Genomic DNA, 25,541 nt, shown 5'->3' on the forward strand with positions numbered 1-25,541 from the left:
GAGATTCATTTACGACAAGGTTGTCTACCAATTTCAAGCCCTGTGCTTTGGCCTAAGCACGGCTCCTCTTGTATTTACGAGGCTGATGAGGAGTATTGCCAAATTCCTGCATTTAGCGGATATCAGAGCCTCCCTCTATTTGGACGACTGGCTTCTAAGAGAGTCTTCCAGTCGTCGCTGTCTGGAGAATCTAAAGTGGACTCTAGATATGATCAAGGAATTGGGTCTCCTGGTCAATATGGAAAAGTCCCAACTGGTCCCATCCCAAACTATAGTGTACTTAGGGATGGAGATTCACAGTCAAGCTTTTCGGGCTTTTCCGTCGGCCCCCAGAACAAGTCAAGCCCAGGTATGCATCCAGAACATGCTAAAGAAGAAACGATGTTCAGTCAGACAGTGGATGAGTCTGATAGGGACGCTATCATCCCTGGAACAGTTCTTTTCGTTAGGGAGACTACACCTCCGTCCCCTTCAATTTCATCTAGCTGTTTACTGGAAAAAGGACAAGACGCTAGAAGCGGTCTCGATCCCCATTTCCGAGAAGATGAAGTCAGCACTGACTTGGTGGAAGGACAGTATCAACCTCAGAGAGGGTCTGCCCCTGGCTGTTCAGACCCCCAACCACGTTCTCTTCTCGGACGCATCAGACACGGGCTGGGGTGCGACACTAGACGGTCGGGAATGCTCGGGAACGTGGAACTCGAATCAAAGAACGTTACATATCAACTGCAAGGAGCTACTGGCAGTTCATCTGGCCTTGAAAAGTTTCAAGTCCCTCCTTCAAGGCAAAGTGGTGGAGGTGAACTCGGACAACACCACGGCCTTGGTGTACATCTCCAAGCAAGGAGGGACCCATTCTATGACGTTGTACGAGATCGCAAGGGACCTCCTCACCTGGTCAAGAGATCTAAACCTTTCTCTAGTAACGAGGTTCATACAAGGCAATATGAATGTCATGGTGGATTGCCTCAGTCGGAAGGGTCAAATCATCCCAACAGAATGGACCCTACACAAGGATGTGTGCAAGAGACTATGGGCCACATGGGGCCAACCTACCATAGATCTCTTCGCAACCTCGATGACCAAGAGGCTCCCAATATATTGCTCACCGATCCTGGACCCAGCAGCAGTTCATATAGATGCCTTTCTACTGGATTGGTCACATCTAGACCTTTATGCATTCCCCCCGTTCAAGATTGTCAACAAGGTACTGCAGAAGTTCGCCTCTCACGAAGGGACAAGGTTGACGTTGGTTGCTCCCCTCTGGCCCGCGAGAGAATGGTTCACCGAAGTACTTCAATGGCTGGTGGACGTTCCTAGAACTCTTCCTCTAAGAGTGGACCTTCTACGTCAGCCACACGTAAAGAAGGTACACCCAGACCTCCACGCTCTTCGTCTGACTGCCTTCAGACTATCGAAAGACTCTCTAGAGCTAGAGGCTTTTCGAAGGAGGCAGCCAGGGCGATTGCTAGAGCGAAGAGGACATCCACTCTTAGAGTCTACCAGTCGAAGTGGGAAGTCTTCCGAAATTGGTGCAAGTCGGTATCAGTATCCTCGACCAGTACCTATGTAACCCAAATAGCTGACTTCCTATTATACCTGAGGAAAGAAAGATCCCTTTCAGCTCCCACTATCAAAGGTTACAGAAGCATGTTGGCAACAGTCTTCCGTCACAGAGGCTTAGATCTTTCCAACAACAAAGATCTACAGGACCTCCTTAAGTCTTTTGAGACCACGAAGGAGCGTCGTTTGGCTACACCTGGATGGAATTTAGACGTGGTACTAAGATTCCTGATGTCAGAAAGGTTCGAGCCACTACAATCAGCCTCCTTTAAAGATCTCACTTTAAAGACTCTTTTCCTGGTTTGCTTAGCCACAGCTAAAAGAGTCAGTGAGATTCACGCCTTCAGCAGGAACATCGGATTTTCATCTGAAACGGCTACATGTTCTTTACAGCTTGGTTTTCTAGCCAAAAACGAGCTACCTTCTCGCCCTTGGCCGAAATCGTTCGACATTCCAAGCCTTTCAAATATGGTTGGAAATGAACTAGAAAGAGTCTTATGCCCTGTTAGAGCTCTTAAGTTCTATTTAAGACGAACTAAATCTTTACGAGGACAGTCAGAAGCTTTATGGTGTTCTATTAAGAAACCTTCTTTACCTATGTCAAAGAATCCAGTTTCCTATTATATCAGACTGTTGATACGAGAAGCTCATTCCCATCTGAATGAAGAAGACCATGCTGTGCTGAAGGTAAAGACACATGAAGTTAGAGCTGTCGCTACTTCAGTGGCTTTTAAACAAAATAGATCTCTGCAGAGTATAATGGACGCAACCTATTGGAGAAGCAAGTCAGTGTTCGCGTCTTTTTATCTTAAAGATGTCCAGTCTCTTTACGAGATCTGCTACACCCTGGGACCATTCGTAGCAGTGAGTGCAGTAGTGGGTGAGGGCTCAACCACTACATTCCCCTAATTCCATAACCTTTTTAATCTTTCTCTTGAAATGTTTTTTATTGTTGTTTTTGGGTTGTCCGGAAGGCTAAGAAGCCTTTCGCATCCTGGTTGATTTGGCGGGTGGTCAAATTCTTTTCTTGAGAAGCGCCTAGATTAGAGGTTTTGATGAGGTCCTGTAGTATGGGTTGCAACCCTTCATACTTCAGCTCCTAGGAGTCGCTCAGCATCCTAAGAGGATCGCGAGGCTCAGTAAGGAAGACGTACTTAAAAAAGGCAGAGTAATTGTTCAAGTCGACTTCCTTACCAGGTACTTATTTATTTTATGTTTGTTATTTTGAATAACTGCTAAAATGAAATACGAAATCCTTAGCTCATAATAATGTAAACAATTAATGCTGGTCTCTACCCACCCCCCTGGGTGTGAATCAGCTTATATAATCACCGGCTAAGTTTAATATTGAAAAATGTTATTTTTATAATAAAATAAATTTTTGAATATACTTACCCGGTGATTATATATTAAAGGACCCTCCCTTCCTCCCCAATAGAGATCCAGTGGACCGAGGAGAAAATTGAGTTCTGTGTTTACATTGAGTACTGAGTACCTGCTCGACAGATGGCGCTGTTGAAGTACACCCCCTACCTGCATAGCGATCGCTGGCGGATTTCGAGCGTAGAGTTTTTCTGTCGGGCAGCAGAGCTGCAGCTTATATAATCACCGGGTAAGTATATTCAAAAATTTATTTTATTATAAAAATAACATATTTCAAGAATGTCATATTGTTCAACCCAAAGGATTTGTTCATATAAGATAACTTAGAATGAATGCAAGTTAAAGTTGAAGAAGTTAGACAGCTAGTTAGGCAGAAACTAAAAGGAACAGATGAAAAGCATAAGGCTGAGAGCATTGTGTCTTACGCCAAAGGGTCACTGCCAAGAACGTTTTGCATTGGATGTAGTATGCCACTCAAGTGGCAACTCTTATGGGGGTAGTATTGATGAAATACTGTAGGGTAAATTCAACTTACAGAAATGTAATCAATTATTTTTGCAGGACAATTATGACCCAGTGTTTGACCGGGAAGTGCAGAATAGTCAGGTGGTAACGATGAGTGAAGTAAAATCTGATCGGTTATCTCAAGGCAACAGTTATAAAATTGTGTATCACACAAAAGATATATTCAAAAGGACAACCAAATCTCTTGGGCTTATGGATGACTTTAAGGTAGGTGGCTAGTATTGACATATTGTTTTCCTATTTTTTCATTCTTTCTATTTATCAAAAGAAACATTAAAGTGTTGTGCATATGCTTGTTCATAGAAAACCTATCAGTTGTATTAAGCCCAAATCATAGTCTTGATTCCCAAAAGGCATTTACTGTATGCAAAAGTCTTCATATGGAAAGAAGCAGGAGAGCTACGAGTTTCTGCTCCCACGTGCGTATCTGTGTACCCTTAGTTGGAATGAGCTACCCAGTTCATTAAATCATGCCTTAACTCTAAACATTGTAGAATGCCTTTTCAGGTTTGTTTTAACAGTGGATGATTTTGTATTCAATGTTAATCCAATATTTTTATTTATATGTCCATTTAATTTTTTGTTGTCTGACTTATTAGTTTTCTGCTTTTAAAAAAAATCATTAGAGATTCATGTCGGTGTTTGCCTAAACTACGCTTCTTACATTCTCCATTACAGTTTAAATACCATTATTAATAGATAAAACAATTTCTTCCTACACATACACAAACCTTTCATCTTTACATAGGGAGTTGTTCTCAGAGCAAATTGGAATGGCCGTTTAATAAACTATTAACGTCAAAACAAATATGTCATATATAAACTATAAAAAAAACTCATGTCATCCTGGTCAAAATAAAAACATTTGCTGCAACTTTGAACTTTTGAAGTTCTACTGATTCAACTACCCAAGTAGGAAGATCATTCCACAACTTGGTCACAGCTGGAATAAAACTTCTAGAATAAATGAAGCAAAAGATTCCTACTTGCCAAGGAAAGGGTGGACATTGCAACCGGTTTGTGTAAACCGATTGTAGATCCACATTCTTTCTGGGCTTATTGTAAGAGGCCTGATTGATTGCAAGCATCCCTTTGTGCCTTGTGTAGGATGTGGCCTCTTTTGGAGTGGCAGGTGTTGACTTGGAGGGGGAGAAAGAGGCCTAAGCTTTCTCTGGGGTCTGTCTTGGTAATGCTCGATAAGGCACCAAAGAAGTCTTTCATTTCCTCATTCTTAGTTGATCTGCCACCACCATCCCTGCGCATACACCCCTGGTTCAGGTTCTGGTGTAGTGTGGAGTTCCCCATTGTTTGCCACACGCCATCAGAGGTTGCAGGGTTCTCCCCCGTTTCTTTGCAGACTACTGACGACAAGTTTGATCTAAGGAAGGCTTGAGCCTTGTCAAGTCTTTCAGGTAGACACTCTGTGACTTTGTTGAAGAAACTAGTAGCTAAGGCCACCTTTACCCCAGTGTCCCTAGTGTCAATATCTCCTGTGGTAATGCTAAAGATGAAAGGCATGGTTGTACCCCCAATGTCAGTAACCCCAGTGGTCCCTCCCTCTCCTAACTCCAAAAGGGATATTAAGGCTCTTAAAATGATACCAGTGCCTGGTAGTAAAATATATTTCAAGATCATTGACGTTGAATTAGAACTGTCCATATATAGACTATGATAAGAGACTACGTCAACCTGCTCAATATAAATGGATTTGCAGCTAGTTTGAAGTTTCACCAATTCAATTGTCATATTAGGAAGACCATTCCACAATCTGGTCACAGCTAAAGTAAAAACATCCAGAATACTGTATCGTATTAAGCCTTTCAATAAGGATTTAAGAACATGCTTAAAAAACTGCTGAACGACAGTGCCAGAAATTTACATTCCAATCAAGAATAAGTTCATTTAATAGCCCATAAGTTTTTGTTCATGAATTAAGATGAAAGTCAGTAGCTCTAGACCAGACAGGAAAGCAATTCTCAAAACAATGTAGAATGAAAGAACCAAAATATATCCTCTGGATAGATTAATCACTAAAAATCTTATAAGACTTTCTCAATGAACTAATTTTGTTCAACTGAATAAGAAACAGACCAAGTGTGTTTCTCAAAAGTAAATTTGCAATCAAGAATCACTCCTAGAATTTTAAATAAGTTGCATAGAGTTAATGAGACGTTATCAGTGCAAAAATCGGAATGTTGAGGAGCCATAGTCCTTGATCTACTTACATTCATACCTTGAGTTTTGTTAGGGTTCAACTTTTTTAAATAGACGTTATTATAAGTATGGGCTTTTAGCATTAATTTTCATCACCACTGGGGATCATAAGGATTGTAGGTAGTAGGTTGGCCAGGGCACCAGCCACCCGTTGAGATACTACCGCTAGAGAGTTATGGGGTCCTTTGACTGGCCATACAGTACTATATTGGATCCTTCTCTCTGGTTACGGTTCACTTTCCCTTTGCCTACGCATACACAGAATAGTTTGGCATATTCTTTTACGTATTCTCCTCTGTCCTCATACACCTGGCAACACTAAGACTACCCAACAATTCTTCTTCACTTAAGGGGTTAACTACTGCACTCTAATTGCTCAGTGGCTAATTTCCTCTTGGTAAGGGTAGAAAAGACTCTTTAGCTATGGTAAGCAGCTCTTCTAGGAAGACACTTCAAATTCAAACCATTGTTCTCTAGTCTTGGGTAGTGCCATATCCTCTGTACCATAGTCTTTCACTGTCTTGGGTTAGAGTTCTCTTGGTTGAGGGTACACTTGGACACACTATTCTATCTAATTTATCTTCCCCTTGTTTTGTTAAAGTTTTTGTAGTTTATATAGGAAATATTTATTTTAATGTTGTCTCTGTTCTTAAAATATTTTATTTTTCTTACTTTCCTTTCCTTATTGGGCTATTTTCCCTGTTGGGGCCTCTGGGCTTATAGTATCTTGCTTTTCCAACTAGGGTTTTAGCTTAGCAAGTAATGATATTAATAATAATATAATCATCATATTTCAAGGTTACTTAATAACCAGTGGAGAGCCCCTTCCCTCAAATACGCATAATACTGTATACACTACATGTACCAAATGGGTACACAAGCAAAACATGGCTAGCTTAATATATTGTTGTCTTTATTTCTTTTGGGTAGATTTTATGCTCTTGGCCTATTTAGTTTTTGTCTTTGACATTTGATGGTTTTTTTCAGCATAATCTTATCGAGAATTATAAATAATGTATTTCCCGTGTCATAAGACGCACCTTTTTTTTTCCTGAAAAATGCCCCCAAAATTCAACCTGCATCTTAACACTAAGATAAGGTTATATAAGGGAGTTTGACAGCCATAAAGCAGCACAATGAATCACAAACACTACACTCCCACTCACCAGACATAATATGTAAGCCTACAATTAACTTGCATATGTAATAAAAAAAGCCCCCTGTGGCCGCGGGGGCATATAAAAATTAGAATAGCGCCAACGTTATCCCTGCGTGTCGTAAGAGGCGACTAAAAGGGACGGGACGAGGGGGCTGGGAACCCCCTTTCCTGTAAAAAATTCCTGCGAGACATCGACAAGGAGATGGAGCTGGGGGGAGAGTGACTGCTCCCCGCACTCTAGTTTTGGGGTGTTTAAATGTGCGTGGATGTAGTACGATAGAGAGTAAAAGATGTGAGATTGGAAGTATGTTTAGAAGTAGAAGGATGGATGTATTGGCCTTGTGTGAGACAAAGATGAAAGGAAAGGGTGAAGTGATGTTTGGTGAAATGTCTGGTAGAGTGTCTGGGATTGAAAGGGGAAGAGCGAGAGAGGGTGTGGCGTTATTGCTGAGTGAATGGATGACAGGTAAAGTAGTGGAATGGAAGGAGATATCATCTAGGTTAATGTGGGTAAGGGTTAGGTTGGGTAGGGAATGTTGGGCGTTTGTCAGTGCGTATGGGCCAGGTAGTGAGAAAAGTGAAGAAGATCGGAATGAGTTCTGGAATGATTTAACTAGGTGTGTAGAAGGACTGGGTAGAAGGAATTATGTAGTTGTTATGGGTGACTTAAATGCTAGAGTGGGCGCTGGAGAGGTAGAAGGTGTCATTGGTAAGTATGGCGTACCAGGTGAAAATGAGAGTGGTGAGAGACTGGTAGACATGTGTGTTGAACAAGAGATGGTAATAGGTGCTAGCTTCTTTAAAAAGAAAGATAAGAATAAGTATACATGGGTAAGAGTGGCAAATGGAAGAGTAGTAGAAAGGGCATTAATGGATTATGTGTTGGTAACTAAAAGAATGTTTGGAAGATTGAAAGACGTGCACGTGTTTAGGGGTATGGCTAACGGTATGTCTGATCATTTTTTGGTGGAAGGAAAATTAGTGGTAGCAAAAGAGTGGGGGAATAGAGTAGGTGGATGTAAAAGGGAAGTAGTGAGGATTGAAGAGCTAATAAAACCGGGGGTAAAAAGTAAATATCAGGAAAGGTTGAAAATGGCATATGATGAGGTGAGAGTAAGAGAAACTGGTAATTTAGAGGAGGAATGGAAGTTAGTAAAAGAAAATTTTGTTGGGATTGCAAGTGATGTATGTGGCAAGAAGGTTGTTGGAGGCAGCATGAGGAAGGGCAGTGAATGGTGGAATGAAGGAGTGAAGGTGAAAGTGGAAGAGAAAAAGAGGGCTTTTGAAGAATGGCTGCAGAGTAATAGTATAGAGAAGTATGAAAAATATAGAGAGAAAAAGGTGGAAGTAAAGCGCAAGGTACGTGAGGCAAAGAGGGCAGCTGACCTGAGGTGGGGTCAGGGATTGGGTCAGTCATATGAAGAGAATAAGAAGAAGTTTTGGAAAGAAGTGAAGAGAGTAAGGAAGGCTGGCGCAAGAATTGAAGAGACAGTGAGAGATGGAAATGGAAGGTTGTTGAAAGGAGAGGAGGCAAGGAAAAGGTGGGCGGAATATTTTGAAAGTTTGCTGAATGTTGAGGATAATAGGGAGGCAGATATAATTGCTGTTCCAGGTGTTGAGGTGCCAGTGATGGGAGGTGAGAATGAGAGAGAGATAACAATAGAGGAAGTGAGGAGAGCACTAGATGAAACGAGAGTAGGAAAAGCATCTGGTATGGACGGTGTGAAAGCTGAGATGTTGAAGGAAGGGGGTGTGACTGTACTTGAATGGTTGGTGAGATTGTTTAATATGTGTTTTGTGTTGTCAATGGTACCAGTAGATTGGGTTTGTGCATGTATTGTACCACTATGTAAGGGTAAGGGAGATGTGCATGAGTGTTGTAATTCAAGAGGTATTAGTTTGTTGAGTGTAGTTGGAAAAGTGTATGGTAGAGTACTGATTAATAGGATTAAGGATAAAACAGAGAATGCAATCTTGGAAGTACAGGGTGGTTTTAGAAGAGGTAGGGGTTGTATGAATCAGATTTTTACAGTTAGGCAGATATGCGAGAAATATTTAGCAAAAGGTAAGGAGGTGTATGTTGCGTTTATGGATCTGGAGAAAGCATATGATAGAGTTGATAGGGAAGCAATGTGGGATGTGATGAGGTTATATGGAGTTGGTGGAAGGTTGTTGCAAGCAGTGAAAAGTTTATACAAAGGTAGTAAAGCATGTGTTAGAATAGGAAATGAAGTGAGTGATTGGTTTCCGGTGAGAGTGGGGCTGAGACAGGGATGTGTGATGTCGCCGTGGTTGTTTAACTTGTATGTTGATGGAGTGGTGAGAGAGGTGAATGCTCGAGTGCTTGGACGAGGATTAAAACTGGTAGGCGAGAATGACCATGAATGGGAGGTAAATCAGTTGTTGTTTGCGGATGATACTGTACTGGTAGCAGACACAGAAGAGAAGCTTGACCGACTAGTGACAGAATTTGGAAGGGGGTGTGTGAGAGAAGGAAGTTGAGAGTTAATGTGGGTAAGAGTAAGGTTATGAGATGTACGAGAAGGGAAGGGGGTGCAAGGTTGAATGTCATGTTGAATGGAGAGTTACTTGAGGAGGTGGATCAGTTTAAGTACTTGGGGTCTATTGTTGCAGCAAATGGTGGAGTGGAAGCAGATGTACGGCAGAGAGTGAATGAAGGTTGCAAAGTGTTGGGGGCAGTTAAGGGAGTAGTAAAAAATAGAGGGTTGGGCATGAATGTAAAGAGAGTTCTATATGAGAAAGTGATTGTACCAACTGTGATGTATGGATCGGAGTCGTGGGGAATGAAAGTGATGGAGAGACAGAAATTGAATGTGTTTGAGATGAAGTGTCTGAGGAGTATGGCTGGTGTATCTCGAGTAGATAGGGTTAGGAACGAAGTGGTGAGGGAGAGAACGGGTGTAAGAAATGAGTTAGCGGCTAGAGTGGATATGAATGTGTTGAGGTGGTTTGGCCATGTTGAGAGAATGGAAAATGGTTGTCTGCTAAAGAAGGTGATGAATGCAAGAGTTGATGGGAGAAGTACAAGAGGAAGGCCAAGGTTTGGGTGGATGGTTGGTGTGAAGAAAGCTCTGGGTGATAGGAGGATAGATGTGAGAGAGGCAAGAGAGCGTGCTAGAAATAGGAATGAATGGCGAGCGATTGTGACGCAGTTCCAGTAGGCCCTGCTGCTTCCTCCGGGGCCTTAGATGACCGCGGAGGTAGCAGCAGTAGGGGAGTCAGCATTATGAAGCTTCATCTGTGGTGGAAATATGGGAGGTTGGGCTGTGGCACCCTAGCAGTACCAGCTGAACTCGGTTGGGTCCCTGATTAGGCTGAAGGAACATAGAGAGTAGAGGTCCCCTTTTTGTTTTGTTTCATTGTTGGTGTCGGCTACCCCCCAAAATTGGGGGAAGTGCCTTGGTATATGGATGGATGTAATAAAAAAATCTATTTTGAATGCACTTTCTTTAATACATGAAGGTAACGAGATATTTATTTATGTGGTCAGTTTGCTGATAACTTGCTAATGCCATATACATGTGAACAAGCCAACTAATGGTATCCAAATAGTTGTATGCAGTATTCATATATTTTGTAACAAAGCAATATTTTAGTAATGACTTTGTTGCATGTATTCTGAAATATTATAGATAGTTGTTGCTGCACAGAAAATTGAAAAAACATGTCGGTTCTCACGGCAAGTTGAGTGCAATGTTACCAAGTTAGCTGTAAACTAACAAGGCCTAAAGTCACACAAGCAACCAAAAAGATATTGCAGCCTGTGAGATTTTTAATGAATTCTTTGTTTGATCAATAATTAATTTTGTATGAAAATTTGTACATGATGAATTTGGGAAATATTACTAGAATTTTACTTCTCTACCAAAATTTGATCAGGAGCATTTGGCTACACTGCTTCATGTAAAAAAAAAAGACAACTTGAAAACATTGTTTAGGCTCACTACCAGCCTTAGTAGAAGCAGAACGCTTGGGAGGCATTGTACAGTAGGATTTACACAGAAAGTTCAACTTAAAACAGTCGCACACAGCACAGATTAAAGTTCACAAACTTAAGAACGTCTACTCAGCGATACGGCATAAGAGAAAGTGGCCGCGAACAGAGGCTGGAAGCTGGAGATGCGGGCAAAACACCAATCACAGGCTAGATAACAAAACTTGAGTTCTGATACGTCATCTATCAGTGCTTGAACCAATCACAACCCGTCTTATATGATGTGTAGGTTACCAACTCAAAGTACAAGATACCCCGCATAGACTGTGCGTACAGTATTAATAATAATAATAATAATAACAATAATAATTTTATTAACAACAACAACAATAATAATAATAGCTTTACGTATGCTATTTTATTCTTTTGTAGGATGTGTCTCTCTCTCTCTCTCTCTCTCTCTCTCTCTCTCTCTCTCTCTCTCTCTCTCTCTCTCTCTCTCTCTCTCTCTCTCTCTCTCGTACGCTTATTCGAAATGTGATTTTTGCAACAAAGAATATTATTGGATGCAGTACTACGTACGTATACATACAAAAGATTCATGGAAAAGAAGCACATCCATTACATTTGTAGTACAGTAGTAGCAATCAGCAGCCTTACACCATTCTAATATGGTATGACTGCATCTGATTTGCGTTTCATGTTCGATTTAATTTTACTATGTACTGTATACAGTACTGAATTATCGTATGATCACATTCTCTTTTCGTGTTTTATTTCTTTCTGTGCTGAATTATATATCATATGTAATGCAATGAACAATCAGTAAGAGCAGATATTACTAATTACAGTATTAATGGAATTACAGGTAACGAAATATCGTATTTGGGGTCTTCAGATATCGCGGTATTTTCAAAATTTCCGGAAAATCCGTGATATGTATATATATATGGGTTATGGAAAAAACCCGCGAAGTGGTGAATCCGCGATGGTTGAACCGCGAAGTAGCGAGGGTTCACTGTACATACATATACCAAGGCACTTCCCCCAATTTTGGGGGGTAGCCGACATCAAACAAATGAAACAAAAAAGGGGACCTCTCTTCTACGTTCCTACCACCCTGACAAGGGACTCAACCGATTTCGACTGGTACTGCTAGGGTGCCACAGCCCACCCTCCTCCATTATCCACCACAGATGAAGCTTCATAACGCTGAATCCCCTACTGCTGCTACCTCCGTGGTCATCCAAGGCACCGGAGGAAGCAGCAGGGCCTACCGGAACTGCGTCACAATCGCTCGCCATTCATTTCTATTTCTAGCACGCTTTCTTGCCTCTCACATCTATCCTCCTATCACCCAGAGCTTTTTTCACTCCATCCATCCTCCCAAACCTTGGCCTTCCTCTTGTACTTCTCCAATCAACTCTTGCATTCATCACCTTCTTTAGCAGACAGCCATTTTCCATTCTCAACATGGCCAAACCACTTCAACACATTCATATCCACTCCAGCTACTCACTCATTTCTTAGACCCGTTCTCACCCTTATTACTTCGTTCCTAACCCTATCTACTCGGGATTCACCAGCCATACTCCTTAGGCACTTCATCTCAAACATATTCAATTTCTGTCTCTCCTTCACTTTCATTCCCCACAACTCCAATCCATACATCACAGTTGGTACAGTCACTTTCTCATACAGAACTTTCTTTACATTCATGCCCAACCCTCTATTTTTTACTACTCCCTTAACTGCCCCCAACACTTTGCATCCTTCATTCACTCTCTGACGTACATCTGCTTCCACTCCACCATTTGCTGGTAAAATCATAATGAAATAGAGCCAAATACATTTGAATCATTCAGTATACCTAACCTAGCTGTTAATACCTGTAAATGAAGTAGATATAAGAACAAAATGCCATAATAAATAATAAATAAAAATACGAAAATGTGGAATCTTACCTTTGGAGTGAGGGGATATCCAAAAACAAAAGTGGCGACAAAGGATGCAAACAGTAAAAAACATTAACAAATGGCAGAAACATTAACACTTGACTAAAAAAAAAAAAATCCCCTACTTTCTAAATTTCATAATTTTTTCTATTTTGCATTTTTCTCATTTTAATTTTTGTTATCACTAGATTTTGCACTTATTAATTTCATCAATTTCTTCACTTCCACTTCTCCGTTTCTTTTTATCACTTTGACCTTCACCTTAGCTTACTAGTGGCTTCTTTGAAAAATAACAATCCAAGGAAGTTGTTTCTGCCTACTTTTTAAAATGTTCCTGAAATTACTCAGGCAAATGTCATTAAACGGCCCAAGCAGACAACCTGTGTGAGCCTTTTCAGGGTGTTTCTTTTCTATGAAATCTTATACTTCATGGTACAAAGATAACATCTTAATTTCTGTCGTTGTCATAGTCGTTCTCTTCCTCGCTGCCAGAGAACTGTTGTGAACGACGTGCAGTTGCATCGCCTCCAAATTCTTCAGGTGGTTCATCTAAGCTCCCCTTGGTGCTCCTCGAGAAGCTCATTAATGTCGTCCTCATCAATGACTAGCCCCATAGACCTAAGTGAAATGATTTCCTCAACCTCAGGTTGCAGAACAGGTTCAGGATTGTCAACTGTTTCAGCTTCCCCTTTAGTTAGACCTATGTCAAATCCCTTGAAGTCTTTTCCGCAAAGAGTTCAAGGTGCGCCTCAAAACATCTGCCAAGCTTGACCTATGAGTCTGAGGCCTATCACAATATTGAAATGCTCCTTCCAAAATTCACGAAGGGTGAGGTTTGTGCTGTCAGTGATTTTGAAACATCTCTTTGAATAGAGCTTCTTGAAATTTGAAATTATTCTTTGGTCCAGGGGCTGAAAGAGATGGGTAGTATTTAGTGGAAGGGAGAGAACCTTGATAAAGGAATATTCTTAGAGGATGAGGTGGGGCGTTGTCCAATACCAGCAAACATTTCAGAGGAAGCTGGTTCTCTTCCAGAAGATTTTTAAGTCTGACCGAAACAGTGGTTTACCCACTCTATGAAGAACTGTTTTGTTACCCAGGCTTTAACATTATCCGTCCACATCACCGAAAGCTTCTCCTTTAGCACTTTGTGGGACTTTAGGGCTGAAGGACTCTCCGAATGATACACTAGTAGGGACTTGACCTTACAAATCCCACTGGCATTAGCAGAGTGCAAGGGTAAGCCTGTCCTTCATAGGCTTATGCCAGGGCGGCAGCTTCTCTTCCACTGTGATATAGGTCCGACAAGGCTTTTTTCTTTCTAGAAGAGCCCAGTTTTAAAACAGCTAAAGATTTGCTCGGGAATGTAGCCTTCCTGGAGAGTCGACTCGTCAAATTTCTCAAACCACCCGCGTGAAGTCTTGAACTCTGCGGGTGCCGGCTGCGATATCTCTTCTCCTGCATTGATTTCGGCCTTAGCATCCACGAGGGCACCGAAATTGGGGCAGGCCTTGTGGCAGAATACTGTCTTTGTGATCGTGTCTCCAGGAATTTCCCTTCCCTTATCCAGATGAGAAGTCTGTCCATCTCATCATGGACATGGCTCCTCTAACTTGATAAGACAGTCATGCCCTTAGAAGATGTTGCTGCTTTGATGACTCTCTTCTGCTTAAGAATGGTGCCTATCATCGACAGATTTTGGCCATACTCCTTAGCGATAACACTTAACTGCATACCACCCTCATACTTCTCGATCATCTCCAGCTTTGTTTCCATTGAAAGTGTCCTCCTCTTCTTTCCTTGAACATCCGCCTTATTCTTGGGACCCATGGTTATAGAATTACGGGTGGAATAAAGCGACACAAAAACTATAAGTGTGAAATTGAAATCACCAACATGAATTCAATCTGAACAATAGAGAATGCAGAAACAAAATGGTCGAGGGACACCGATGAATGTATGATGGGAAAGTTGTGGACCAATAGGAGTGCAGTATCTTATGGTGGTAACTAGCATCATGGTAGGGAGATAACCAATGGGAGAGCAGGATGATGGTGGCGGGTTTCAAGTTTGTGTAACTCACAAATTTTAAAATTTTTGGCAGCTAGGCAATTTTCGTTTTGAAAAAATCTTTGTAAGTTTCGTAAAATAAGTTTTTCATATACAGAACTTTCGTATCTAGAGGTTTCACTGCTAATGTGTATGTTACAGTATACAATACTACGATATTTGAGAGGACTTTAGTTACCTCTTGGAATAGGGCAGGTTGATTGAAGTAACGCAGCTACATGAATGGGATACACAGTTGCTAGAGAAAAAAATATTATTTTCCTTATTTTGGTTGTGAACTTGGCATTTGGGAATTGATATTATATTATTGATAGGCAAGTATGGAAATTATGTTTCTTGAAAAATGTTATTTCATTTCAAACAGTTGGAAGTGATTTTTTAAATAATAGATATCAAAGAGTTGTTGCTGGGCACCATAATGACTATAAGAATGTGATATCTAGTGTTCCACAAGGTAGTTTTCTTGGTCCATTGCTTTTCATACTATATACACATATATACCAAGACCCTCGTCCAACATCCACCAGGACTGATGCTCCCAAACTTCAATACCACAATGAATGACCAACCGTTAGAACAGGTGGACCAGTTCTCCTACCTAGGGAGCATCCTAACATCAGCTCCCACAAGCAAAAAGGACGTGGAGAACAGGATCAGGGCAGCCCACTCCGCCTTTGGCCGACTCAACTGCCGCGTATTTAACAATCACGCACTGACAATGGCCACCAAAATACAGTGATACCTCTGGATACGAAAGTTTCTGCTTACGAAAAATTCAGGATGCGAAAAGTGATTCGAAGATTTTTATGCCCCAGGATACGGATAAAATTTCAGGATACGAAAACCTTACGAGATCCCAACTCTTCGCCGAGAGTAATTTTAAAAAGCGCGCGCCGCCAGACTTTGAACTTGGGTAGACTCACTTACAGCCTCCCGCTCACCCATTGGTTATCTCCCTACTCAGACGCTAGCTGACGCCATAAGATCCTGCTTTCCTATTGGTCGGCAACTATCCCAGCTTGCCTACGCACGGGCGTTCATCTCTCTCTCTTTTCGTTCCGACCGCGGTATCGTTAACAGACATTGTGTTGTGTGCTTTCGCTTGTTTGACTTTGTGTTAATATACAGTACATTCGTACGCCACGTGTTATCGTTAATAAACTTTCGTTACTGTGCACTGTACTGTATTAGTGTTTACTATACATAGACTGTATATAACGTTACGTAGTGTATTATATTACGTATTACTGAAGCCATGGGTCCCAAGAATGTTGCCGAAGGAAAGAAGAAGAAGACGATGCTCTCGATGGAGACGAAACTTGAAATCGTTAAAAAGTACGAGTCTGGCATGCGTTTAAGTGCGATCGCCAAGGAGTATGGCCGGAATCCGTCTACGATAGGCACCATCCTGAAGCAGAAGGCGGCCATCAAAGCAGCAACACCTTCTAAGGGCGTCACTATTTTCTCCAACAAGAGAACGCACGTGCATGACGAGATGGAGAGGCTGCTTCTTGTGTGGATCAGGGACAAAGAGATCTCAGGAGACACCATCACTGAGACTACAATTTGCCAGAAGGCCTCCGCCATTTTCGGTGATCTTGTGCGTGCTCAGGCCGAAGAAGGAGCAGGAGAAGGAACATCCCAGCAGGAACCCCCAGAGTTTAAGGCTTCTCGTGGGTGGTTTGAGAAGTTCAAGAAAAGGACTGGCATCCATTCAGTGGTACGGCATGGGGAGGCAGCCAGCTCGGACACGAAGGCTGCCGAAGCCTTTGTTAAAACGTTCGAGGAGTTGACTCTGCAGGAAGGCTACACTTCGCAGCAAGTTTTCAATTGCGACGAAACTGGGCTTTTCTGGAAGAAAATGCCTCGTCGGACATTCATCACGGCGGAGGAGAAGAGGCTACCCGGACATAAGCCTATGAAGGACAGGCTTACCCTTGCTTTTTGTGCAAACGCCAGTGGGGACTGCAAGATAAAGCCCCTGCTGGTGTACCATTCAGAAAATCCCCGAGCCTTCAAAGCCCACAAAGTCATTAAGGAGAACCTTCCCGTGATGTGGAAGGCGAATGCAAAAGCCTGGGTAACGAGGCAACTGTTCATTGATTGGGTGAATGTCTGCTTCGGTCCGACTGTCCGAAAATATTTGGAAGAAAACCGCCTCCCTATGAAATGTCTGCTGGTGTTGGACAATGCTCCAGCTCACCCTCCTGGCCTCGAGGAATATCTTCTGGCCGAGTATTCCTTCATAAAGGTCCTGTATCTACCGCCTAACACCACCCCTCTCCTCCAGCCCATGGACCAGCAAGTTATTTCTAATTTTAAAAAAATTGTACACGAAGCATCTCTTCAAGAGATGTTTCCAAGTCACAGAGAGTACAAACCTCACTCTGCGTGAATTTTGGAAAGATCACTTCAACATCGTGATATGCCTCAAACTCATCGATCTCGCTTGGCAGGAAGTTTCAAGGCGTACCCTAAACTCATCTTGGAGGAAGCTGTGGCCCGATGCTGTCTCTGCACGAGACTTCGAGGGGTTCGGGAAGCCTGGAGGAGAAGCCGAGATCGTTGACGATCCTGAACCAATTCAGCAGTCTGGGGTGGCTGACATCGTACATCTTGGTACGTCCATGGGGCTGGAAGTTAGCGCGGAAGATATCGATGAACTTATCGAGGAGCACCACGAGGAGTTGACGACGGACGACTTGAAGGAGTTGGAGACGATGCAAGTGAGTGATGTTCAAGAGCAGTTCTCTAGCGGTGATGAGGAGGATGTTGCACCTTTGAAAACGGCAGACATTAAGGAAATTCTTGCATGTTTCCATAAAATGGCAGACTACGTCGAAAAGGAACATCCAGAAAAAGTTTATACCAACCGTGCGCTTCAACACTGTAATGACGTTTGCCTAACGCATTTTAGAAATGTGTTGAAAAGTAGGCAGAAACAAGCTTCAATGGATAGTTTCTTATTAAAGAGGCCAGCGGTATTAGTAGGCCAAGACGAAGGTGAAAGTAAAGAAAAGAAACAGAAAAAAGAAAGAGATGAAGAAGTAGGTGAAAGTAAAGAAAAGAAACAGAAAAAAGAAAGTGATGAAGAAGTAGAAGAGATTTAGAAAATAAGAAAAACGTAAAGTTATAAAAAAGCAAAAAAAAAAAAAATTCAATTTTAAGTTTTATGTTACCGTTAAGTGTTAAAGTAATTTTTTCTTTCATTTTATAGTTTTCCATACGTAATGTTAAGTGTTAATTATTTCTGCCATTTTTTTATTTCGTAAAGTTTAAGTGTTAATGTGTTAAGTGTGTAAATTACTGTACGTAGTCTGTCACTTGTTACGTTTTCTGCCTTATGCCATCCTCCTCTGCCGCGACTTCGCTATCGGACATCGTCTCAATCAAAAGGTAAGTTTCAACTTTTTTGTTACACTAATTAACTGTAACCTTTTTTTCAGAGTGTACAGGTACAGTATCAATCATTAATTTAGGTGTACGTACAGGTACAGTAACAATACACCTTCACTGATCTAAATGCTTTACGTACATACAGTATCGTACCGTAGTAAAGAAAACGGACCGTTTTCTTTGGGCTTGGGGGGGATAACTTGGCTATAACTACGTACATTATTGAATAATCTCATAGTGGTTTCTGGAATGGATTAGGCTGTTTTTAACGGTTGTGTTAATTATTGAATGATAGAAATGGCTGCAATGCATGTTTATTACTACAGTTTAGCGTGTTTATGAAAGAAAAGGTGACTTTTTATAAGGCTTGGAACGGATTAGGCTATTTACATGTAAAACGCGACTCAGGATACGAAAATATCAGGATACGAAACCGCATCCTGAACGGATTAATTTCGTATCCTGAGGCATCACTGTAATGGTGTTCAGGGCAGTAGTCCTCTCCACGCTCCTGTATGCATGTGAAACATGGACGATATATAGAAACGATATTAAAAACCTAGAACGCTTCCAACAAATGAAACTGAGGCAGATCTTGAAAATCCCCTGGGAGAGCCACACCACCAACATTGAAGTCTTAGAACGTGTCTCGCTGACCAGCGTGGAGGCCATCATCATCCACCACCGCCTCCGCTGGATAGGACACGTACATAGGATGGATCCATCTAGGCTCCCAAAGAAAATATTCTTGACCCAGGGCACCAAACCACGAGGAGCCCCGAAAAAGCGCTATAAAGATCAACTAAAGCGCACCCTGGCTCTAACTGACATCGATCATTCCTCATGGGAAGAAACAGGCAGGAACAGGAAAACCTGGAGAAGTACAGTACACCATGGCACCGTGGACTTCGAGGAGAGGAGGAGACAAAATGAGGAGGCTAGGAGGGGAAGAAGGAGAGAGCGATTAGAACAGCCCCGCCCACCACCTACCCTCCCTTGTGAACACTGTCCGCAACTCTTCCACCACAGACTAGGACTTAACAGCCACATCAGGCATAAGCACCCACCCCATAGATAGGAGGCTGATGGCTAACGACAGAACCCAATACTGGGACACGAGTGGGCGCCGACGACACATGACATGTGGTTTGGCCCAAAAAACAAACTTGTTGCATATGCAGATGATGGTACTCTGAATCAATTTCATCCCCTGAATGTAGATCTGGGGTTACTGAATCCTTTGATAGAGATGTATCTAAAATTAATGCATGGTGCAAATTATAGGGTATGAAGTTGAATCCTAATAAAACTCAAAGTATGATTGTATGTAGGTCAAGGACAGTGGCTCCTCAACATCCTGATCTTAGTATTGGTAGTGTTTCTTTCACTTTGTATGACTTAAAATTTTAGGTGTGATTCTCAACAGCAAATTTACTTTTGAGAAACACATTAGGTCTGTGTCTTCTTCAATTGCACAAAAAATTGGCTTATTGAGAAAGTCTGTTAAGATTTTCGGTGATCAATGTATTCTGAAGAAGTTTTAATTCCTTCATTCTACCTTGTTTTGAGTATTGTTCTCCTGTCTGATCTTCAGCTGTTGATTCTCATCTTAATTTGTTGGACAGAAACTTATGGTCTATTGAATCCTGATCTAGATATTAATCTTTGGCACAGTCGTTCAAGTAGTTCATTATGCATGTTGCTTAAGATTTTTCATAATTCTGACCATCCTTTACATTCAGATCTTCCTGGACAATTCCATCCTGTTCGTAATACTAGGCAGGCAGTTAAATCTGATAGCCAGGCCTTCTCTATCATGAGGCTCAATACTACACAGTATTCTAGAAGTTTTATTCCAGCTGTGACCAAGTTGTGAAATGACCTTCCTAATCGGGTAGTTGAATCAGTAGATCTTCAAAAGTTCCAAGTTGCAGCAGATGTTTTTATGTTGAACAGGCTGACATAAGTCTTTTTATAGTTTATACATGACATGTCTGTTTTGATGTTGTTACTGTTTGTAGAATGATTTATTGTTAATTTGTTCTCATCATTTATTTATATCCTTATTTCCTTAACAAACTGGGCTATTTTTCCCTGTTGGAGCCCTTGGACTTATAGCATCTTGCTTTTCCAACTAGGGTTGTAGCTGGGCTAGTAATGATAATAATAATAATAATAATAATGACTCTTATATCTTTGGATATTTAGTCTATAGTCAATTTCTTTTAGCGATGCAGATTTGCACCGACTCACAGCGGTGCCCATTTAGCTTGGAAAAGTTTCCTGATCGCTAATTGGTTGGACGAGATCATTCTAACCAATCAGCGATCAGGAAACTTTTCCGAGCTAAAAGGGAACCGCTGCGAGTCGGTGCAAATCTGCCTCGTTAAAAGAAATGGACTATAGTTATACATATGTTTAGGGGTTGGATTTATCATGGTAATCATTAATACCAGTTGTTCATAACCAAAGGTTACACTTGTACACTTGACCTCCTTTTTGAAAAAAGTGTTAGTCATATATGCCAGCAAATGCACCATGTATACGTTACGATACATAACTTTATCATAGGGTTTATTTAAACCTTGTAACAATAAAAGCAATATTCTGCTATTCTAAACACATTTTTTTTTTGTCATTCAGGCTGGAGTACCAAGAACTGGCTATCATGGAGTCGTCTCTTTCTTCTATGGAGGCCATAGAATTTATTTGGCTCCTAGTAATAATTGGCAAGGATATAATCCATCTTGGAGCTAGCAGCCCTATATTTTCCACTGGAATTTGTAAAGACTTGTCTATATTGTTGGTGTAATATAAAGAAATATGATTTCCATTTTTATTTGCATTGCAATAAATAATTCTTTATCAACTTTTTCAGCATTACATTTTAGTTTTTTATCAGTACAGTAATATTTATTTTCTTTTAGTGTCATGTGGCTTTATAATTCTATTTGAAGTGTTTCAATCTAATCATGTGAATTTTTATTCATTCATAATAATTTTCTTTTAATCCATGCTGTCTTTATTATCATGAAACAGGTTTTGCAAAACATATTAGGCTTATATCTTTTATTTACATTCCCGAAGATATGCATTAAGGCCTTTATAATTGGACAAGTACCGTAATATAAGAATATATTTTGTTATTTGTTATTTTATGCCTCAGAAGTCTATTCTTGCTTTCTTGCAATTTAAAGTGATCTACAGTATATTGAAGCTAATTGTGTAGAAGACGGAAAATATGAGATAGCCTCATGAATAATCTTTTTATAAATGTTATTTTAGACGGAAAATTTAGTATCGACTGAAAGATTGTTTTTTTTTACTTAGAGTTATGGATGCATTTTGCAAATTTATGTGATGTGCCGTGAAAGGAAATCAAGGAACGGTTTCATGTTTATCATCAGTTCCTATCTGATAATGTGGCCTATAAAATTTTGTAGATAAGAATGCAAAAAGAAGTTAATAGTGAAGGATGTTTTATAAATATTGTTCAAGAAATCTATTGAGAGATGCAGTGATGTTATTTCTGTGACATATGCTGTTCTGTCTGTAATAAGATGACCATCATTCTTTCTCTTTTTTTCTGTGTCGTTGGTACAGAAACTATAGTGCATCGAGTATGGGACGAAAGAAATCATGATAGCTTCAGATTCTATTTTTCCTTTCATTATAAATATTTATACACCTAGCATGAAAAAAAAGAGGGACCAGTCATTGTACCTACTGGATACATAAAAAAAAAAAAAAAGAAATTACAAAGGTTTGAAAGGGTTGTTCACTAATTTGAAATGCTCAGATTGACTTTCAAAAAACACTGGGGTTGTTTATAGGATAAATATTGGTATGCTGCTACTAAAGGTAACTCCTATGAATCCCCAAAGACATTCTACATCCTGTATTTTTCACTCCCTTCAGTCCCATGTGACAATCTACATCCAGTATTCTTTGGATTTCTTTTTTATTATTTACGAATATATTTTTTATAAAATATGTAAAACTACATATCAGTGGAAAGGAAATTTATTCAGCAATATGATGAATGTTTTGGTGAATTCTTAGTGCTAATGGTTTTCTGTTAAGAGGAGTCAAGTAAGACTTGAGTGAAAAATATATTTATGTGGGGAGAGGAAATTGTGAAGGATAAATGCTACAGTAAACTTTGGCATTTGGTTCTGGATGTACAGTAATCGGATGGTCAGATATGAAAATATACTATTTTTGAGAATGTAAAAAGAAGATTCAAGCTGATGTCATTGATCATTTAGTATAAGAATTGCAGTACAGTATTCATTTTGTATTTACTATTAATCCAATATTTTTTTCAAGTATCAGTAATTCTCTGAGTGTTCACAGAGGCTAAAAATTTGACATGTGTAAAAGATCAATATATGTTGTCTATATTACATGTTTGGCCAAATGCGTATTGTGAACAAGAGCTCCATAATTCTTTTTGTGCCCCTTTTGCACCCTCTAGTATGTACTGATTCAGTATTCAGTAGTTGATGAAACATTTTCTTCCTGTGGATACTGATGAAATGTTATGATAAAACAAAAACGTCGCAAACATAGTAAGTAAAATGTATTCAGAATCCTAGTCCTACTTCCACGAATGAGAGTTGTAGTTAATTTGTCTGTAAAATATCTTTATTGGTGATTTTTTATTTCTGAAATAACTGGTTTATAAGGGTTAGATAATCATATTCCCAAATTTCAAGTACAGTATTCAACATGTCCATGAAATTTCACATGAATTTTTTAAATAATAATGGACAGCTGGACTGTTATTTTTTTCAGTACAACTTACCTTGAGAAATACCTTTGGTAATAAAACAAGTTTGAAAACCACAGCCATGCTGTCACGATATGTTGATCACTGAACTTGAAGTTATACCGAAAGTTTCCCTTGTGAATTGATACAGTTGCCAAGTGTGCCAACTATCAATGTTAATTATTACAAGTTTTCACACAATAATGCTGCCACCGAATCTCCTGTAATCCTTTAAAAAAATCATAGGAAATGAATTTTCTTAAATGAAAAGTTCAGTAGCACCATTGGTAATTTTGTTAGTTTTTCAGTATCAACATGAATTTAATTACCTACAATTTCTGTTAATATACAATATATATTTTTAACAATTTATGTTCATTTCTGTGGTACGGCATCAGGTACCTTAACATAAATTTCATTTAATAGACTAATTTTTTTATGTAAAATAAACCAAAATATGTATATTAGTTCTTTATGTAGGGCTGATACTCACTAAATTAGAACTTCAATATTTTGATTCTGAATCTTTCTTCATTTTTTTTTTTTAAACTGATGCCTTTTCCTTTTCCATGCTCTGACTTTATATCTTTGGTCAATACTGTTGTATTTCTACTAATATTCAAGTTTTTTTTCTTAAAGATCTACGTTACTTGCAAGGTGCATGTAAACATTATTACTGTTTGTAAATTTGCTAAAGTTAAAAGTGCTAAGTCAAAAACATAGTGGTAATGTTGGATTAATGCCTCCAGTGAAATTTTAAAAGGAAGGTACACTTGTAAGATCATCTGAAGTTGGTCAGCATTTAGTCAAGATGCTTGTCAAAACCAAACCTTAATAAATATGATCTGATGTTGGTCAGTGTTTAGGAGAGGTGCTCTTCAAAACTTATCTATAATCATCAAGTACTGTACAAAGCACATACTTTGTAAGGCTCTGGATTTAATGCTCTTTTTTTTTTTTTTTTCCCCTAAAGAAAAGCGAGTATCATGGGATTCCATTAAGAATTTGGCATGAAAAAAAAAAAAATCATTGCAAAACTATGTTGAAACAACTATTTTCAATTCAAACTTTATTAATGCCAAAAAAAAAAACTTATTAGATTTCTGTGCTTGGTACTGTACCTGTTGAAGTAAGTTTTAAATTAGTTATAATTGTTCAAAACTAAAGCTCTTTAATCTCTCTAGTTATTTGTTACAGGACTTCATTACTATTTATATTACTAGTGCAAACTTCATTGATGTTACTATTCATTAGAATGAGTTACTGTACTTGTTTAATCGAGATCCATGAGTAAGGTTGTTCAGTGGCCACCATGTTAGTTTTTATGTAAATTATAAGTCAATCATAGACTTTATAGAGGTGCGCAAATAATTTTTATACTTTCATATACCCAATCACCATCATCATACTCATGGCATTTCATTTGTTTTCTAGCTAGGGTAAAGAATTTCAAAGTCTAACTTTTAAAAAGTATAAGTACTTTTGTTGCTGCTAAGAACTTTCAGACCTAGTTGTAGGTATTCTTGGAGACTTAAAAAGCTAAGAGAAACTGCCGTTGATGAGTTTCTATTGATTGATTTCTCAAGTTATCTAACATCACAACTACTAAGGCCATTGATACCAGGAGGATTTTTAATGAAACAAGAACTTAATGTAGTTGTATTTTTACTGTTGTCATTTCAAGAGGTAAGTATCCAACTTCCTGTCTGTCACGTTGATTTCCTAGGTATCGTGGTTTCGAGTGTTAAAAAAAAATTTATACTTGACATTCAGCATATAGCCACATTGAATACCACATTTGTTTTTTAAAAAAGCATATTTCAGTATCAGGAAGATATATTTTAGAAAACGTTATCTCGTGTTTTAAAGTTAGATTGAACTTTAATACCCAATACAAAAATATTTGATTATATAGTAATGTAATATTAAATCTGTAGCAGATGATAGCGAGATCTGTGATGATATTTACATTTTGAGATTATATAAGTTAGATTGATAAGAACACTCACATTATTTTTTTACTTGCATCTATTTTCTTTTCAAAGTGGGTCAAGCAGGGTTGTATGACAATTACCGACTTTCAACTGGTTGTGAAGATGATTGCTGGTGTAGGTCATTGGAAGGATGTGTTCAGCTTTAACCAGCTGGTTGTAAGTGCAGTTGGTTGTTTTGTTTCCAATATTACATGCATGTCCATAATATGCAAACCATTTTGTTTCCCAATTTATGAAATTCGTATCAGTTTTAAAGACTACTTTTGTAATTTTTTTCAAGTATGAATTTATTTTCTTGAGGTAATCATGTATTGTAATATTTTGTCTTCTAATAAAGGAAGTTCTTTCTTATGGACTTTAATACTAATATCCAGAGTAGATCTTCACTTGAAGTGTAGAACTGTCAGATTGATAGGTGGCAGCAGTATGAAGATTATATTTTTAAGGAACCCTTAGACCCATGAAACCTCGAGTTTATTTTCTTCCATGAAATGATTGTAGTACTGTACTGTATTATCTTTTCAGAATCTAGTTTCCACTTTTATGTAATTTTTCA

At 39.4% G+C, this 25,541-nt stretch overlaps 1 protein-coding gene across 5 annotated transcripts in view; it reads left to right on the forward strand.

Annotated features, from left to right (window-relative positions):
- Mgat1 (alpha-1,3-mannosyl-glycoprotein 2-beta-N-acetylglucosaminyltransferase) overlaps positions 1–25,334 on the forward strand; it is a 122,968-nt gene extending 97,634 nt beyond the window's left edge. For all 5 annotated transcript variants that reach the window (XM_068364589.1, XM_068364587.1, XM_068364588.1 and 2 more), the window contains 2 exons: positions 3,508–3,678; positions 20,864–25,334. In XM_068364589.1, the coding sequence (XP_068220690.1) occupies positions 3,508–3,678; positions 20,864–20,977 (285 nt within the window). In that variant the 3' untranslated portion in view covers positions 20,978–25,334. The remainder of the gene's footprint in view (positions 1–3,507; positions 3,679–20,863) is intronic.
- The last annotated feature ends 207 nt before the right edge of the window (positions 25,335–25,541 follow it).

This window comes from Palaemon carinicauda, chromosome 41 (assembly GCF_036898095.1).
Source record: "Palaemon carinicauda isolate YSFRI2023 chromosome 41, ASM3689809v2, whole genome shotgun sequence".
NCBI lineage: Eukaryota > Metazoa > Arthropoda > Malacostraca > Decapoda > Palaemonidae > Palaemon > Palaemon carinicauda.